Consider the following 19303-nt stretch of genomic DNA (forward strand, 5'->3'; position numbering starts at 1 on the left):
CATTTGAATTTAATTCATTTTTATTCAAAATCCTGTCACAGGTTACAGAATATCTGCAGTCTTGTTTTTAAATTATGTATTAAATATATAAGTGCTCTGTGACATAACACACCATTTCAAATATATACATTTCCACCATAAATAAATAGTTTTCATTGGTGTGAGATTGTTTATTTAGTTAAAACACACTCTGAGCATTCATCATTAATTATTATCATTAATCATCTTTTTTTATGTGTGTGTTTTAAATCTACTGTGAAATGAGCTTACTAAAAACACTAAACAAATCTGTATATGAATGAAGTAATATGTAAACAACTAAGCAAACCAAATTTAGAGATATCGTTCAGCAGCTGGACACACTTCCACCGCATGTAGAATATGTGCTGCCGTGAGCCTAAGCAAAGTTAATTAAGCATGAGAACCACTGGAAAACAGAAGGGCTTGACAAGCTTTATTTAGTGCGTGCAAATATTCAGATTCTTAATCAAATCTGAAATTTAACCGAAAGAACTTTAGATTAGCCCAAGGTGTCCAGTCTGTGCATGATTTTTGGTTATTTACATGGCAAATTATATAAAGAGAATTAATCAGCTGGGCATGAACCTTTTTTCAAGCAAGGTTTTTTTTTTTTAAGCTTAACTTCAAAAGAAGAACTAAATTTTAAGAAACAATTAGAATTGTTAAGAATAAATTAGACATTCAACTAATCAAAGTTCAAAGTTCATTCCTTGAAATGTTAGATCATCAAGACCAATTTGAATTGTGCAAGAGCACCACACAATTGTATCACTGTACCTAGGACAGTGAAAACTTATATAGTATAGTAATTAATTTATATCACAAAATACATATGTGCAGATTAACTTGAACTTCAAATTCAAACACTCTGCAATGATTTGTAACAGCTGTCTGACAAGCGATCAAGAGAAGTAAAACCTTTGTCCAGATAAAAGCATCATTTCACACTTATAAACTGAAGAAGGCCCTTGAAGAAGGAAAGGGGTTTATAAACCAAATAGTTCAAGTTCAATATTAAAAAAGAACAAAGCAGAGCATTTAAAATAAAAATATGAAGGTGACTATACTACTCCCTTTTGTGGAGAAAAAAAAAAAAACAGGAAGAAACCATAATGAACACAGAATGTTTTAGAATGCATAATGGTGAGCGCGATTTGACCAAGTACAACGTGTTCCTGGATCAACATCCTTGTTGATCCAGGAACATCATTCCAATCAACCAATCAAAATTGAGAGATAACTTTTCAGGAAATGTCAGTTGTAGGCTTACAATCAGGATTAGGTGCATCTACACCCTTGTTAATCAGCTATCATTTCCCTCTGATTTTAGGAATAGATTATGGGTAAGGTTAGGTTTAGGAGTAGGAATTGGGTTAAGTCTGTATTTTTGGACAGTAATGTTGATCCAGGATCAACAAAAGATGTTGATCCAGGAACATGTCTTACTCTGCAAAATCACAGCAACCATAATGCATTATATCTAAACATGTTCGGAAATATAAAAGCTGAGTCATGAGAAAGCCCAGATGAGCAGTTTTTCTTCTTCTTCTGCATTTTGGAGGGAATCTGAAGCATCTTACAGAACAGATGCAAACAAGACAACGTGTTAACCTGTAAGCTCCATAACCAGATGAAAAAGAATGGCAATAAAAACAACAGAAAACAAAGATGTAAATGACAATAATGAATATGCCAGGTCAGAAGATTTGTACAATGCAACAGTAGCCCCTCACACAGAATCCAGGGGGTGTGGTTAGATCCACATCTAGGGGTGGAGATTGGTAGGTCAGGGGTGGAGATAGGTGGGTTTAGGGATCCAGGGGTGGAGACGGGTAGGGGTAGGTATATGTATGGTTGGAGGAGTTAGATCTGAATCCAACCACGCCCCCTGTTTGAAAGAGTTTAAAAAGGACACAACTCCATACTGTCCTCTGTAGGTCAGGCGGAATATTACAATGAAAGGAGTGAAAGATATATAAAACTTTGAGAATGATGTATGTTCCAATTCTGTGGAAATCTGCTGAGTTTTGTGGCTGCGAATTTCATGTGGTCAAGTCATTAGTGGGCCTAGAGTCATAGAGATATACTGATGCACTAATCTAGGCAATTACTTGACTTTAAGAAATCATAATATAAAATTATAAATAACAATAATGAGCCTCTTAGTCTTTTACAGTAACTACATCACACCCTTGAAGAAAGATGCTGTATATTCGAAAAACTGAAATGAGAACCATAAATGTGTAATTCAAAGTTATTTGTGGTAAAAAAATAAAACAAATGTATTTCACCAAGAAATACTCAATAACTGAAGCTTATTAGAAAGAATCTGAACTTGAATATTGCCGAGTTCAGTCATCACCAGTAAAGGTCTTGAGAATTAACGGAATGAAATATAGAAACTGGTGAGAAATAAGGAATTATTATATCAATAAAAAATAAATTAAATGTATTTACAACTTTGCTTATCTTTTTTAAAACTTAAAAAAGAAAGAAAATCTATTTGTTCATGCCCTCATGTAGTTCATTCTTCCCCTGTGTCACTGTCGGACTCCATTTCAGGAACTGTTGAACTGTACCACTCGGCATTCTCTTCTGGCTCTCCTTGTATGCCAGCAAGGGAAATCCCTCCACTTCCTGGCTTTGCCTTCATGTCCATCACCTCCAGCTGCTGGCCCTGGTGTTTGCGCTTCATGTGACGTCGCAGCGTGTTGCGCTCTGCAAAACGCATGTGGCATATTAAGCACTGAAAGGGTTTCTCACCGGTGTGTACTCTCTGGTGCCTCATTAGTTCCCCTGATTCACGAAAACGCCTTGGGCAAAGCTGGCACACAAAGTTTCTCTGACCTGTATGGATGTGTTTGTGTCGCTCAAGATGGCTTGATCTTTTGAATGCCTTGCCACAAAGGTGACATACATGGGGTTTGCTTTGGGAGTGTGTGATGGAATGGCGCTCAAGGTCTGAAAGATAGTAGAAGACCCGCGAACAAAACTGACAGTAAAGAATGCGACGAGGGCCTAATGCTTGGTTCTTTGGGTCACTGATTGGAATTATGGGTGATTCAGGACGAATGGGTGAGGTGGAAGAGGTGGTATTTAACGAGTCTGTTTGGTCTACTGAGGTAGACTCAGTCTCACCTTCACAGTTTACCTCTGTCCCATTATTTTTACTTTCATGGACTGTGGCAGAGGAATCTGGCTTGGTGGCTTCAGAACATGAGGAAGGAGTAGTGACCAAATGCGTCTCAGGCAGGTTTTCTTGTTTCTTCTCCACAGACACAGCCAATCTGAGAAGGGCCTCCCGAAAAGAAGTGGGCACTGGTGTGTCAGAGTAGGCATCAGTGCTGAATTGCTTGTTTGGACTAGTAGAGGTCACTGTGGAAGTGCTAGAGGAAGCAGTTGATGAGGTAGGGCTAGCAGGAAGTTTAGAAGGGTTATTCAGTCCTGAGATGTCCGTAGCTGTGTCAGAGGAAATCGTGCTGAGGCTGAGAAGTGACGGACGTAAACTTAATTTAGATCCCAAATCAAGTGGACAAGTAGCCAAGGGAAGTGCAACAGTTGAAGAGGAAGAAATCTGAGATAATTGCCCAGGCGAGGACGAACTCTGAGTTGAGGACACCTGAGGAGATGACAAAACTAGGAACATGGGGGAGGACTGAGTGTTTGGACTAAGAGGAACCGGTAAGGAAAGGGTAATTAGCCCTGGGTTACTTTTAGAGGATGGTGAGGAAAGAGACTGAAGCTGAGATGGAGGAAGAAGAAGAATGGGGGTGTTTGACCCTGTAGTATTAGCAACAATTTGAATGGGAACTGATGCCAAGTCAGACATGGCAGGTATGACGGGGGGTTTAGCATGATCTACAGAACTGTAAGAAGATTTTGGCTCCAGGTTTGGGGCAACTTGTGAGGTTTCCACTGAGACATGACCTATAGACATATTTGGACATAGTGAATTGGGTAGAATCTGTAGTCTGGAGTCTGCAATATCCTGTGTATCAGCAATGAAAGAGGGCTTATCTTCAGCTTGCCTTGTGCTTAGAGCTGTTTGTTCAGAGAGTCCCTCAGTGTGTTGTATATTATCAATTTGTGGGACTTTCAGTCCATCTGCGGTGAGTGTGTAAGGAATGCCCTGGTCATCTATAAGTAGTGTATCCATTGGATCTGGGGTTATGATGTTGGGGTACGATGCAGTTGGCATGGCTTCAAGCGAAGTGGAGGACAGATGTCCATCCCAATGCTGTGGCAGATATGTATGAGCGTCACTTACTGATGAAATCCAGCAAATTTCATTATCATCCTCCTGCTCCACTTCTACAAGTTGAGGCTCATCCTCAATTTCATCAACTTCCATATGAAGTGAACCTTCATATTCAGGGTCTACAACCCATTCACACTTCCTTTCCTTATTTAGGTCTTTCTTTTTTGGTAGGCTTAAATCTAATACCACGTCTTCTTCACATTGTACCAAAGAACTTGTCACTGCCATGTTCCTTCCAATATCAAGTCTCTCCTCTCTTACATCACATAAAATTTGTGATTTATTATCTTCAATACAGTCTTTACTATATTCTAATCTTTCTTTGTTTGCATTTATGTCCATCCCAGGTTTACTCCTTCTTACATGAGCCATATCAACAACCTGTGTTTTATTCTCACTACACAACTCCTTGTTTGTTTGATTGCCTCCAGTAGGTGATGGTAGTTTATCATTATGGAAACTTATATTTAAAATAGATTGTCGTTGAACTTTAATCTCTAATAAATCATTGGTTGAGATGTTAGCAATGTTTGTAGCTTTGGTTGTTACCTCACAAGCTTCTGACCTAGCATTATCAGACTCCATCTTGGTTATCAGCTGCATGTTTATTGGTAGACTCCTTGTGTTCTCATCAAAAGTAACTAATTTATATTCAACAGTCTGATTTTCAAGAAGACTCATCTGGTCTGAGTCTGATTCATTTTTTGGCGAGTTCTGCATAGTATAATCCTTTACAACTTCTGCCTGATCTTGTGGTGGAACAAGAAACACATCTGGGGTCACATTGTCCTTAGATTCAGTCCTCAATGAGAGTCCCTCATCTGATAACTCACCCTCCTGACCCACAGACATTTGGCTATCTTTGGTGGCAGTAAGATCAGTCCACTTAATATGTGGAATGGTCTCACCTATCCTGTCCAATGTTTGTTGTTTGCGCATAGCAACTTCTGTACATTCAGCAGTAGAGAAGAAATCATATTATTCAGTACTCATGGAGTAAGTCACTTCATTATAACCTGAGAGAACAGTGAAATATTGGCAGACAGTGCTACGCAATCTTGCATAATCCATGTAATGGCACCATTGCCAGTTCCTTTCCCATCTGATGTAACTGCTGATTTTCATCCATGTCTCTGCCAGTGCCATCAGTCAGGACCTTCTACTCATCTAAGGCATCAATCTAAAACAAAAAAACAAACAAAAAAACATAAGACAAAAACAAGATTCTACATTATGTAAAAGAAATAACAGAACTAAAGTTATAAAGACAAATCTAAAATGATCTGTTGTTTAAGGTAACAATCCTTTATAAAACATTAATGCTGTCAAAATGTACAAATTAACTGCAACTTTTACTAAAAATCACATTTTTGAAGTTACAGTCACTTTGTATACTCTTAATGAATTATTACCAACATTTAATACTATGTTTAATAATTATTCGATATTTGATAGTCACATTCTTTGTTATATTGTTATAGGTGTGTATTTGCATATAAAAAGACAGTAGCATACAGTACATAAAAATGGATGCTGAGGAAGTTTTGATCTGCCTTGGAAAACAAAATTGTTCAATAATTTGTTCATTTTCTGAACTATGGGGTTTGTTTACAAGCATTTATGAAGTATTTATTTTCACAAGCATAACAAACGGAATACTGCAGTTAAACACAACAGACAGAGGAGGCAATATAGAGTGCCTTGATTAAAAAAAAAAGTGTAATTATATTTCATCTAGGGATCAGCACTAATAATTTAATAGAGATCTAAAAATAATGAAGCCATTTGCATCTTTGTTAACAACATGATTACATTTCAGGTTATTTTCATTTAATATTGATGACTACCAAAAACATACATTCAGCAGTAGGATCTGATGACATCCATGAGCAACTCCTCACAGAAAAAAGAAAAAAAAAAAGAAGAAAATACAAGAACACAACCTTTTTGATAGGTTATTATTTTAAAAGCCTGTTTATTACCTGCATACATACTGTCAGAAGCACTATAATAAAAATAATAAAATAAAAAATCTTGGTACACTATTGACCACAGAGAATTTAACAATTACTTATTAATTTCTCAGGCTTATTCGGAGTACACATATTGTCCTTATCGACTTTCTCTAGATGTGTTGTTATGGTTCGATAGGTCAACAAAACTACTCTTGATATATTTTAAGACCTATGAACACACTTCAGAGGAGTCTGGTGGATACTGTTGGCAGATCACATTTTAGCAGTTGTTTTTATTTGTATCAGAAAGTATGATCTCTATATGTTAACAATCTAAAATGATCAGCATTTATCATATAACGCTTTTAACAATGGGTCAAATCAATAAAACACTTTATATTTTCTAAACAGCATTATTATATTTTATTATGGCATACTTTTCATAAACAGTATATTTAAACCAAGAAAACCATCAGTAACTTTTTTATGAATACCACAATATGACTACAGTTTATAAAATATATTAGATTTTGTTGCATAAACGCAATCTAATTGGAAGTTCTCATATTTAACAATATAAAAAAAAATACTAAAAACAGACCAATTCTTTGTAAATGAAAAGCTTGATGGGATGCCAACACAAATCAATACTTAATCACGGTACCAAGGAATCCTGAGCTACAATATAACCAACATTAGATGTAAATGTAATATTTCTAAAAGTACACAAATGCCATGCAGGAATTCAACGCAATGAGCTTGAACTTCGCGCTGTCATGATAGCAGGTCCACTCCTCCTTCCCGTGGTTTTCATCACAAATAAACTGTCAACGCGCATGGCTCAAGGTTTGACACCAATGCCTTTGTCCATGCTGCACTGTGGGAGAGTTAGAGATCAACACGAGGACATTCGACGCCATTACGCGCCGGAGGTCCGTTTAAAGAAGACAAATATAAAACCTAACATCGCGTTTGATGTCTGTGGGGTCCTGACAGCGAGTCGATCCCGTGCCATTTCATGACCAAAAGTATCTATCTGAAGGATATACCCTCCCCATAACCTGTGTATTACAAATAGACTTTAATTATTCATATATTTTGGTCAAAACACTGACTGCACTCGAACCTGCGACCAGCCATTTTATGCGTACCGAGGGTTCGAGCCGGTGACAGCGTTCAAAGACTGCTGCCTTGGAAACCTTATTTCTAACTTTCTAAGACAACCAACGCTCTTTAACTACTACTCACAAGAACGCACATTTCTTCTCAAAAGCTTACAACTATACGCACACATTGCTTCTTTATAACTGAAATACTGAATACGAAACTGTTCTCACCCCACAAGTCAGCTCGCGCAAGCACTGACTGGCCCGACCCTGAGATACTTCCGGAAGACCAAATATGAATGAATGACTGGGCGGAGAGGTTGAGCGCGAGCGAAAGGGGAGGGGGATGTTGTGGTGTTGCAGTTTTCTACGTCCGACCTGGACATGCTTTAGCCCTGAAATTTTGGAGCATGACTTCTTCAGTTGTGGTGTAGCCAGTATGTTCACATTATGTTCATGATATTTAACGCATTTAGTAATATGTAGGCTACATTAAATTGTGGCACATCTTTCTATATATATATATAATTTTTTTGGATGGAATAAAGCGCTTTAAAAATTCTTTGTATGCTACAGAAATCGGTTATACAGACTATCCAGGTAAAATAAAATCAGTGTTGTTAATGACAACAAACTTTCAAGATTCTTTATTGTAGAATCATGACATTACAAGAGGTAAATACATTCAAAGATGATTCACTGTAAAGTTCGCACAACGCAAAACTGAATCTGTGTGACAGCAATAATTCAGCAAGGCTTTTATGCTATAATATTCCCAAGTAGACTCTATTCTTTATGTAATCCAATCAAGCAGTCCAGTCAAAGGTCAGTTTACTCTAAACATCTGCTTTTGAAATACAGTAAAACTGGAGAGATATCAGACATGGCATGATTCGTGGTTGTGGGTTTGACAAACATATTAGTTAGCCAAAATAAACAAAGAAATAAAATATTATAATAAGATAAACACCAATGCTGCCTCAAAAATCACTGTTTTACACTTTGCATGACAACAAAACACAAGAAAAGAGAGCAGCTTATGGAAACCAAGACCTCAAGCAAGTATGAGGATGTTTGCATATCAGATATGACACAAATTCTGTTTAAGGTAACTTTGTCAATGCAACATACAACACAGAAAAGAGAAGAGCTAAGTGAGGCATAACTGTGAGATCCTACTGAGATCCGGTCCAAAACAAATTTATTAGGCATATTAATAAGGCAATTTATGTTGATCCAGACTCCAGGTCATGGTGTCAGATTGAATAGAGAGCTGTCTGTGCCAACATGCAAAATGTGTTGTCAAAATTTGATGAGTTTACTGAAGGTCAGCAGGATCACATGGATTAATCTCTGAAACCAGACGATGAGGAAAGAGCTTGAACTGCAGCCAGGTAGGGTCTAAAGAGAAAAGAGGGAGACGAAGTGACGTAATGCAGGGTTATTTTTATAATGTTATCATATTATGTGCATAAATGTGGTGTGAATTATGTACCAAGATAGCAGCTAGGTTGCTTGAGCTGTCCATCCACGCAGACCTCTGTGGCAGTGAAGCTGCACAGTTTTTCTGGATGTTTACAGAAAAATGTCACATTTTCTCCATGAGCAACCACTCCATCCGTCAGATCATATGGCCAACGCTTTACTCCTCCCACGATCACCCTGCTGCGTTGAGCAGGGACTGGACAGCGGGCTGATCAGAAAGACAAGGGAAGAAATGGTGAAGAGAATGATGCTATTTATCATGACAAAAAGGAAAGGAGGTTTACGATTCATGGCTGGAAACCAAAACATTCCAAACCTTATATTTATACACCTTCAATTTTCAATGCAAATGTTCAACACAGTCATGATGATTTAATGCCTATTGTTTTGTTGCCAGCTGTATTTACCCCGGCAGGCAGGCTCTGCACTCCATGTCCCATTAGCTAGACAAGTCACTTGATTTGGTCCATCCAACAAGAAGTTCTTTTTGCATAGGTAATAGATTGTACCACCAACTTCATATTCAGTTCTCTGGACGGCCACCAGATGTCCACGCTCAACTTCCTTAGGAGGAGGACAAACCACACCTGATAACATACAAATGCACACACTTACATACACATGTAAGTTACTGCAGAATTAAAAAATCGAACCTTAAAAACCTTATTAAGGATTAAATATAAAGGAATATTCCCAGACTCAAATGATAGCACTTGAATAGCAAATAATTGTAATGTGTTAATATTTTAAAAGCAGAAATATAATTATTTTGTAAAATAGTGTATTTTTTGAGCTGGAAAGTTTTTACAGTCGTTTAATAAATTTCTTTATTTTTAACAGGGGGCTGTCAACGCAAAGGAGTTATAAAAATTGAATATAACTTTACCAAGAAAATGTAAATACATTATTTTCGCTAAATTTGTGTTGACATATCCTACATATCTATTTTAAAATTTTTTGTAAAAATTGGCCTTCAATTCAAGTGCCTCAGTGTTAGGCACATTTTAATTAAATAATTATAAATAAATAAATAAAAGAAAGAAAAGGAAGGACCAGTCGAAATGATTTTTTTTTTTGTGGTAATCAATCTTATGCCCTATGAGTGCTTTCGGCTTAAAAAAGTAGTTTAGCCAAAAATAAAATTCTGTCATCATTTACTCACGCACAATTTGTTCCAAACCTGAATAAATTTCTTTCTGCTGTTAAACACAAAATAAGATAATATGAAGCATGTTTGGTAACGAAAGACAGTAGCCACTGCTGACTCCGTATAGCCGGAAAAATACTATGGAACTCAATGGATACCGTTCATATCTTCTTTTATGTTTAGCAGAAGAAATTCATACAAGTTTGGAACAACTTGAGGGATGGGTAAATGATGACAGATTTCATTTTTGGGCGAAGTAGCCCTTTAACTTGTACTGAATCCGGAATATGCATTTAAAACAAGCCTATGTTGATCCAACAGGGGGCAGCATTGCCCCAGACAGCATATATGAGTCAAAACCGCATCGGATTCACTAGTTCTGCACATTACACATAGTGCCCTATCCACCTACACACAAACCCACACAGTCTTCATTGCTCTTCTCTCTCCCGCTGTCCTCTCATTTCTCTCTCATTACTTTGTTCCATGGTGTGCAAGAGCATACAAACTGAGTTCTCTTTAGCAGTTTGGATCAACATCTTCCTCAAGCACATATACACCTGCTATTTCCTTTTAGCAGGATCAATGTCTCAGTCATTGCCATGTGTAGGAGTTCATGTAGACACACGCACACACACACACACACAGGCCTATGCATACAAATACTTACGGCGACAGAAGGGGTGAGGGTATTGCCACATCTGGTTCTCTTGACAGATATTCTCACTATTTCCAATCAGCACAGATCTGTATGGGAAAGAGGGTGAGGTGTAGATTAGCATGATAAAACTAGGTATTCTGTTTATATCAGCCACAGTTTTTTCACTTCAGTCTCACCCAGGTGCACATTGGTACTGGATGGTGGATCCCACGGTGGCATTGCCCTGCACGGAGAGCAGATTGTCATCATCAGGCAAAGAACAGGACACCTCAGGAACCAGAACTGGCTCTGCTGCAAGATGTAAAAATCAAAATAGCTTATTTATCTCTTGACTTGAGCATGCATTAAAATGCTTGGATGATTTGGTAGACATCTAGTTGAAAACATATGCAAAGTTTTTAGAATTGTACATTTTGTATTTGTGTTTTTTATTGTTTTGGAAAACCTTTTTCAATTTAAAGTTTCAATTTAATTATCTAAAAATGTAGGCTAGTGAAAATAAGTTAAAAAGGAAAAAGCAGTAACATATTTTCCTGACACCTTGTGTAGAAAAGAAAGATATTTCAATTCACTTGACCTTGACACACAGTCATGAGTGTCTGCAGGAGTCCTCTCTATGATATCATTTCCTGTTTTGTGTTTTTTTACCCTGCATGTTTGTTTTACCACATGACTTTGATTCAGATGACAAAGGTTTTTTTTTAAAACAATTACAAATAAACAGTTTTGTTAAAATTTTACATTTAAATTTTTTCCCTAAGAAATAATAATAAAAGATTATGCTATTACTAACTATTAGTAATTCCCTAGTTACAAACGGAAGACCGCCAGAGGCAGTGCTAAAAGCACTAGTGTAAAGTCCTTCATGCTTGAGCTTGACCAAGAACAGAATAAGAAAGTTGTAACCTCATGACTCATGATGTGTCTTGAGCTATAATAACCCGCTAACACGTCATCTCAACCTCAACATCATTCTCATGATACAGAGTGACCAGAAACTCTGGCGGTCTTCCACTCGGTCATAGAACCATAGTTACGTTTGTAACTAGCATTCTATTTCCTTTTGCTCCAGACCACCAGAGGCAGTGCTGAAAGCACTAGTTGAAGACAAATACCTATGCAGTCACAAAGAATCCTCTTGCGAAACATCTGTATAGGCTGATAGCACTGCAGCACACACCACTTACAAGGGAGTCACATTTAATCTGTAAAAACAAGAAAATGTGCAATCTGCACTACAAGTTACTGCAGTACAAATCTCAGAGAATGACACTCCCTTGAACGCTGCCCAAGACATTGCCAAAGCACGAGAAGAATGACTGTGTATAGATGAAGGAACAGACTGCCCCACAGACTCACACATACGCATGAGAAATTACCTGCGTCACCCAGTGAGCCAGTCTCTGTTTGGAATACGCAGCACCCATGCCCACATTTCTAAATCAATCAAACAATTGGTCTGTCTTATGCCAAGCTGTTGTCTTATCAATGTAAGCTCTCAAAGTTCCAATTGGACATAGCTCCAATCGTCTGTCAATTCAATCTGCTGCCAGTGCAGCCAACACAGTCAAGTACTTCTCAAACAGGGAGCACTCATGGATTAAGAATTTTGTTGTATCAATGAGAGAAATGCAGTCTTAAATGACACACAGAAGGTGTATGTGGCTTAATTACGGCTCATCAATCTGAGTTTAGTAGTTCTTCGCTTGGGTCTGACAGGTTCATTGTTGCCTTCCTGATAGGAGCTAATAGTTTATTTCCTCCATGCAGTGTGCAGAGTCCGATGTGTGATTTGAATATTGTTCTCAAATCCTTGTGTCAGCCCCCTTTGAGCCAATATCAGAGTGCGACAAAAAATCTAAAATGCATCCCACTGAACAATGTAATGGATCAACATTGTGGCTAGAACACCAGTCACAAAACACTTTCCAGTTACAAGTGTACAACTTTTGTGTGGATGCAGCACAAACATTCAAAACAGTGTCAGCTGGCCCTATGTGAACACTCCAAGAAAGGGCCGGTGGTCCCAGTGGCCACACCCACAGTTTCAATCGGTCTGGATGTGGGTACCAAACTTTCCCTCCTAACTGACTCAGTAGGTCTGGTCAGCTTGGCAGAAAACAAGGTTGTCCTACTGTCAGTGAAAGAAGACACTGAAGGCCAATGTGAAGCTATTAACAGCAGATGATGGCCAGATTCACACACTCCTCCAAATCAGTGGTAACAGGGGGAAAGCATACAGTATCATGTCTGGCCAATTGTGGGCTATTGCATCCAGACCCTGAGATTCTGGTTCGTCCCTCAGGGAGAACCAATGAGGGCAGAGAGATGTCTGCCTATCTGTGAACACATCTACCGCTGCAGTCCCATAAGTCCTCAAAATCATCTGCACCACTTCTGGGTGTAGAGTCCAATCTCCGTGTGACACCCTGCCATGTGAAAGAGCATCCACGGCCTGACCGGTAGATAAACTGTCTGGATGGAAAGCAGGTTGGTCTGAGCCCAGACAAGCAGTTTGCAAGCCACCTGATGTGCACTCCATGATCTATATAAAAAAAAATTAAAAATCTGTTACCCTGTTGTCTGTGTGTACCAGAATATGTTTTCCCATGAGAACCGACTGAAAATGAAGAAGGATAAGAAAACACTGAAACCCGCCATCCTTCTTGGTGACCAGAAAATAAATGGAAAAGAATCCCCCTGGGTGAACTTGAGGGTCGACTAACTGTATGGCACCCTTGTGGAGCAAAACCTGAACTTTGTGTGTAAGTGCATCTGCCTGGCATGGATCGTGATCTCATGGCAGTACGAACAGGGGGTCGACAGCCAAACTGTATACAGTACCCTCTCGAAAGAGTAGTCAGCAGCCACTGATTTGATGTTATCGATCTCCTGCACTCCAAGTGACTTTCCCTTAAACAACCCACTGTTGACATCTGTGCGTCAAAAATCCCATGGACACTTTTCAGTAGAGGTGGGGAGAAGTCGCTGATGGCCTGGGTGTTGAACATGAGACAGATGTCCAAACAGTTGAGAACCAACACGCCTAGGAGATGGAGGAGCTCGTGGGATCTAATGCTGGAAATGCTTAGGAGGTCTATATACAGGTCTAGCACTAACATTATGATAATGGATACCAGAGGCTGTTGGAGGTGGCATGGATCCAGAAGCTGTCCCCACATGACAGGACCCCATTTCAGAGACTGATACACGCCCGACCAAGGTTTCCTATGCAGCTGATCCAAAGAATCGACCGGGGACTAATGGCAGTCGTCTCAAACTGTTTTGACACCTCTGGCAAGGAAGATGGAGCCACCCAAACCTGCCCCTCAAGCTTGCATGAGAGTGCTTAGAGTGGTGCCACAGTGACTGGCAATAACACCCATTGCTTGTAAAGAGTTCAGTTAATTCTGTCACTAATGGGTCAGAAGAAGCTTCTCTCAGAGAGGAATGTAAAGTTACAAGCATGTGCGCCAAGGAATTGGAAACATGGCCATGGCTTGCTGTAGAATTGTATCCATCAGTGTGTCTGCACTCGACATTGGGACAGTGCAAATTTTCATGAAGTGCCTCATCGGGAGATTCAATAAGGGCTGCCACACTAGATTCTATAGATGGCATTCTACCAGGTCCCACTATGTCTGGGTCACAGCCAGAGTGCGAGCCAACTGATCAGGGCATGTGGCCTTTGATGAGTTTTGTAATGCTGACAGCAAAACAGATGTGAAGTGTTGGCACTGAAGCAAGGTAAAGCATGTTCTCACAATGTAAAAAAAAACTCCAGACATTACTGGAGTAGCTTCAAAAAGCGAGTCAGAGGCAGCCACTGACATCACATCTAACTCCTGCCCTGTATGCATTGGTGGTGATGGTGTGATGCATGATTCAAGTTGAACCTTCTCTTGTACCTCCATATTAGGATGAGCCAGGAGAGTCAGTAACAGTAACATCTCTACTGCAGAAGACAGCTGGTCAATTTTGTGTTCTAAATCTTTTTTCACTTTGAAATGTCTGTTTGCGCTTACAGTCGACTGCAGTGACACTGGGAAAGAGTTATAGTGATGAAGTATATAGTGAAAGCGATGTAAGCAATGAAGAATATAGATAGCAATGTAGGCAAGGACGAAACAGTTCATGGATATCCTGAAGAACTCTTCTGCTCAAAATATCATCACATCTGATTCAATCAAGTGATTAGTCAAGCGGGAATGAGAAAGAGGTTGAGATTATGTGTTAGGGGATTAATATAGCTCAAGACATGTCATGAGCTGGCAGCTTTGTTATTCTGTTCTCGTGAGCATGAGGGATTTTCCACTAGTGCTTTCAGCACTGCCTCTGGTGGTCTGGAGCGAAAGGAAATAGAACATTTTTTTTTCTTGACGTATAAAAATTACAGGAGCCCCTATGAAGAAACAGTGATGGAAAAATATGAGGTGGAAGAAAAAAATAATTTCAATGGTTTTGAAGTATTTTGATGGTTCAGAAGTATATTCAGGTCATTGCATTGCATTTTATGTATTTCTGAATAAGTCTATAAAAATGAGTGTCACATTTAAGTGGGTCAACGTCCATCCACACTAAGAACAATGAATTTAATGATAGCAATACATTTTTAAAAATCCTTCTAATTCTATGAGAAAATATGGAAGTTATAACTATAACTATAGTTAGAAACTATAACAATAACAACACAGAGAACAAATATTGTTGGAATCACTTTCAGAACTTGATGAATGATAAAAACATTGACAGCCAGTCTGAATCTACCCCATTTCATAGAGCATGAGGTGATGACAAAAGATGACAAAACTGCAGTACACTTTTAAAATAAACAGAACGCTATTGTCCACTGGTCTAGACACTGATACAGTAATCTTTACAGTTATCGTTCTTGGTGGGAATGGGCCTTAAGAGTCTTAAAAGCCCTCCGTTATTCAGCCTCCTTTGATTTTGGTACATGGTCGTGACAGGAATTCAAATGGATGACCCTGTAGATGTTGGCCTGGAGCTTTTATCTACTGCATTAGATGAGGTAGCGTTAGTACAAAAACATGTCTGGGTGAATGGACAGATGGATTCACAGGTCAATGTGTGGCTGAGCGGGTACCCAGATGATGGATGGACAGAATGTGCGGCTTCATTTTGAAAAAAATCCATCTGGAACAAGCTGTTCTCACATTCTCTCTTGAGCATTTGACTCATGCAGTTATGTATCAAATCTCTCCCCATTTTGTGAGGATGACTGATTAATGAAAGGGGAGGAAATCACACTGTCAACATGCATACATACCAAATTTCCATCAATTCAGCTTTGAATGTGCTTGAACTTTGTGTGTGAATCCAGCGTATCTGCATGCCTGTCTCTGCTTGTTAAATATTCCATGTCACTGATCTGCAGATAATAGAGTACTGCATGACGGTTCTCACAGACCCCAAACACCCACACTTCGGCTCTTCTGACAGCTCATTCCTAGAAATACCTCTCATGTTACTCCAGAAAATGTGTGTGTGTGAATGTATGCATGTGTTACAGAGGGGCGATACTGGGAATGCTGCAGCCTGCAGCTCTGCCGATTCACACCTCCTCTCCACAGAGCTGGAGTCTAAAGACTAAAACCCCAAAGCTCAGAAACAAGTGGTGACCCAGGTCTACAAGCTCTAAGCATTTATTACTCATGCAACCAAAAAAATTAAAAAATAAAATGCATCATTATGCAGACACTGACACATATTTCTAATTTTTTTTCCAGCATTCATGGTTCTTTACTAAACCAAAGGTGCAACAAAAACCTTTAAAGAAACTTTAAGATGTATTATATATATTTCAAAGACTGAACGATTAAGTGATAGAATAATAGACAGACAGACAGACAGACAGGCAGACAGGCAGATAGATAGATAGATAGATAGATAGATAGATAGATAGATAGATAGATAGATAGATAGATAGATAGATAGATAGATAGATAGATAGATAGATAGATAGATAGATAGATAGATCTCAAGAATCAAGTTCTCAAGAAATGTGTTACATCCCTTTTGTTCTATTTCTGTGTTTTCTTTTGTTTTAGGATGTGTCATCTTATCTAAACAGTAAAAAGTACTGAAGAAAAACAAAACAATACATAACAGTTAAATGTTTTCTCCTTCTTACCTGTACAAACAGGTTCATCTCCACTCCACTGCCGGTCACCTTGGCAACGGCGTATTGTAGTGTCCAGCCCGTTCTGCATGGTGAACCCAGGCTTACAGCGAACCTCATGCAGAGCGGAGAAAGAGGGTGAAGGGGAGAGGAGAGCTAAATCAAAATTTGTTCCAGGTGGGAGAGGCCATGGACATGTACGACCTGTTCGCAGAGAACAATCACATGAAAACTGTGAACATTGCCATTAATATTATTAGTAATTGTGTTTTTTTTTTTTTTGCTTTTTAAGTTTCATAATAGTGTGCTTAGATGCATCATGGGGTTTCTAGCTCTGACCTGGGGCCACACAGCTGAGTCCGCACTGGCCGTCGCAGAGACACTGACGTTTGTTTCCACAGTCTTTATCTTGCTGACACTTTTTTGGGCATGTTTGTCTTCTCTCGTTACCAAGTATTCTCTCTGGACACTGTTCTGTTGCATCCACTTTAAGATAAGCATGCACAGAAACATTAAAAATGTGCAGAAATGCACAATGCACACATCAGTTTCACATAGAAGTGGGCTGACACACATACACTACCAGTCAAAAGTTTGTTATAATTAAGATTTTTAAGATTTTTTTAAAATAAATCTTGTATGGTCACCAAAACTGCATTTATTTGATACAATAAAAATACAATACAATTTACCATTTAAAATAATGGTTTCAGATTTAAACAGTTTTTTGAAATGTAATTTATTCCTGTGATGGCAAAGCTGATTTTTTTAGCAGCTATTATTGCAGTTTTCAGTGTTACATGATCCTTCTTTTAATTTGTAACAACACATCACACTATCACTGTTTTATTTTTATTTTTATTCAAATTAATGCAGCATTGGTAAGCATACATCTTTCGAAGACATTTCAAAAATCTGAATTATTCCTAACTTTTGACCAGTAGTTTACATTCAAACAACATTGCACAGTTTAAATAAAATGTATCTGTCTAATTTATTTAATCTGTGCCATAAAACAGCAGGCTGTTAAATGTCTGGCTGTCTGCCCAAGACACTGTTCTCTGAACCGAACCAGGTGTTTAACACAATAAATCCACATAAACCAGTCAATAATACATGTATCCCACCCATAAACAGGATGTAGCATTTAAATGTTACAAGCTCATAACAGAACAGAATGTTGGTAGTAGAATGAAAGAGCTTTACACAATTATGCATAGCTGATTTATGCAATGATTTTGAACTGAAACAGAAAATGATCCACTGCATATGTATGTGTGTGCATTCCAAATTTCATGGATAACTAAAAAAGGGACAGTATACTCAAAAATGAAATTCTGTCATCATTTACTTACACTTATGTCATTCCAAAACTTGACAGTTCTTTGTGTAACACAAACTATAGAGACCACAATCATTTTTTTCTACATAAAAAAAAAGATAAATGCTGAGCCTCCACATTTTTTTACTTGTACAACAAGGCAAAGATCCATCACATGAGCTGTCGTTCATTCATTATTCATTATCAAATCATTTAAAAAAAAAAAACATAGTTGTATTTGAAAAGCTACCCATAATCCTTTCATTTTCTCTCAGTCACCCACGCACACAAACACGCTCACCTGATGCTGCAGACAGGCTGCTGAGGGCCCACACACACAGAAGAGCCACAAGCAGGGATCGCTCCATCTTTCTTTGACACTCACAGCAGAGGTTATGAAAGAGGTAGCGAGACAGGAGAGGGGATATAAAGATGGGGAAGAGTCTGGAGGAGGGGGTTTTGTGATGGTGTGATGGCAAGGGAGGAGTGAAGTCACCGTACATGCAAGAACACACACATCTGGATCGTATTGAGTTTTTTGAATGCTTGGTAGAATTCCGTAGAAAAAAGACCTTTCACCCAATTCCATTGATGCCAAATGAGCGCAAACACTCACCCCCACATCAAATGACAGGCCTCATGGATACATTCTTTTCCAAATACACACAGACCACTCCAAGACCTGCTTCCTTTAGCAAGAGTAAACGCACACTTTGACAGATAAACATGACAGCGCTTCCACACAGAGCAACCAGCTAAACCAACAAACAATCACATTCAAGTTACATTCACAGATTTGTTTTTACATCTCACCCTTTTGATGAATGTCACACTCATTGAGAGCAACATACCTCTTTATCTCACCCTATCTCTGAAGATATCTCTCTCTTCATTTTCTATAAACTGAGGAAGAGTGAACTCGAAACTAAGAATGAAAGAAACAATCTGTGTTGTCTTTGGAAGATAGGAGGGGGTCACTTTGGAAACATAAATGTACTGTATGTTAATTTCCTGTTCCTGGTTTCATGTCCAGGGTAAGGACACTGAGATGATACAGGTCTACAGGTGCTTATATACCTGGACAACAAACTAGACTGTAAAAATGTGTTTTCAGATACCCATACAATGGATTTGAGAGCAGTGGTTCTCAAACAGTCTAACTGCCATTGTCAACAACAATATTTGAAAGCCCCAAAGATAATTTTTG

General features: G+C 38.7%; 2 protein-coding genes across 2 annotated transcripts; both read right to left on the reverse strand.

Annotated features, from left to right (window-relative positions):
• Positions 1 to 1345: 1345 nt before the first annotated feature.
• Positions 1346 to 7646, reverse strand: LOC109105088 (zinc finger protein 236-like). Its single transcript, XM_019118440.2, has 2 exons — positions 7572 to 7646; positions 1346 to 5459 (listed from the first exon to the last, which is right to left on the reverse strand). The coding sequence occupies exon 2, from the start codon at positions 5216 to 5218 to the stop codon at positions 2546 to 2548; it is 2673 nt and encodes an 890-aa protein (XP_018973985.1). The 5' UTR covers positions 5219 to 5459; positions 7572 to 7646; the 3' UTR covers positions 1346 to 2545.
• Positions 7647 to 7972: 326 nt separating this feature from the next.
• LOC109105463 (beta-2-glycoprotein 1-like) lies at positions 7973 to 18546 on the reverse strand. Its single transcript, XM_042772142.1, has 8 exons — positions 18398 to 18546; positions 17115 to 17261; positions 16788 to 16979; positions 10810 to 10924; positions 10643 to 10719; positions 9233 to 9412; positions 8836 to 9033; positions 7973 to 8741 (listed from the first exon to the last, which is right to left on the reverse strand). The coding sequence occupies exons 1-8, from the start codon at positions 18462 to 18464 to the stop codon at positions 8659 to 8661; spliced, it is 1059 nt and encodes a 352-aa protein (XP_042628076.1). The 5' UTR covers positions 18465 to 18546; the 3' UTR covers positions 7973 to 8658.
• Between the last annotated feature and the right edge of the window lie 757 nt (positions 18547 to 19303).

Source organism: Cyprinus carpio, chromosome A16 (assembly GCF_018340385.1).
Source record: "Cyprinus carpio isolate SPL01 chromosome A16, ASM1834038v1, whole genome shotgun sequence".
NCBI lineage: Eukaryota > Metazoa > Chordata > Actinopteri > Cypriniformes > Cyprinidae > Cyprinus > Cyprinus carpio.

Bases quoted from the DNA above. Each gene is read 5' to 3' on its own strand.
- LOC109105088 (XM_019118440.2), bottom strand. From the start codon at position 5,218: ATGCGCAAACAACAAACATTGGACAGGATAGGTGAGACCATTCCACAT.
- LOC109105463 (XM_042772142.1), bottom strand. From the start codon at position 18,464: ATGGAGCGATCCCTGCTTGTGGCTCTTCTGTGTGTGTGGGCCCTCAGC. The intron at 17,262-18,397 runs GTGAGCGTGTTT...CTTATCTTAAAG, and splicing joins CAGCCTGTCTGCAGCATCAG to TGGATGCAACAGAACAGTGT. The intron at 10,925-16,787 runs GTAAGAAGGAGA...TACATCTTGCAG, and splicing joins AGATGAACCTGTTTGTACAG to CAGAGCCAGTTCTGGTTCCT.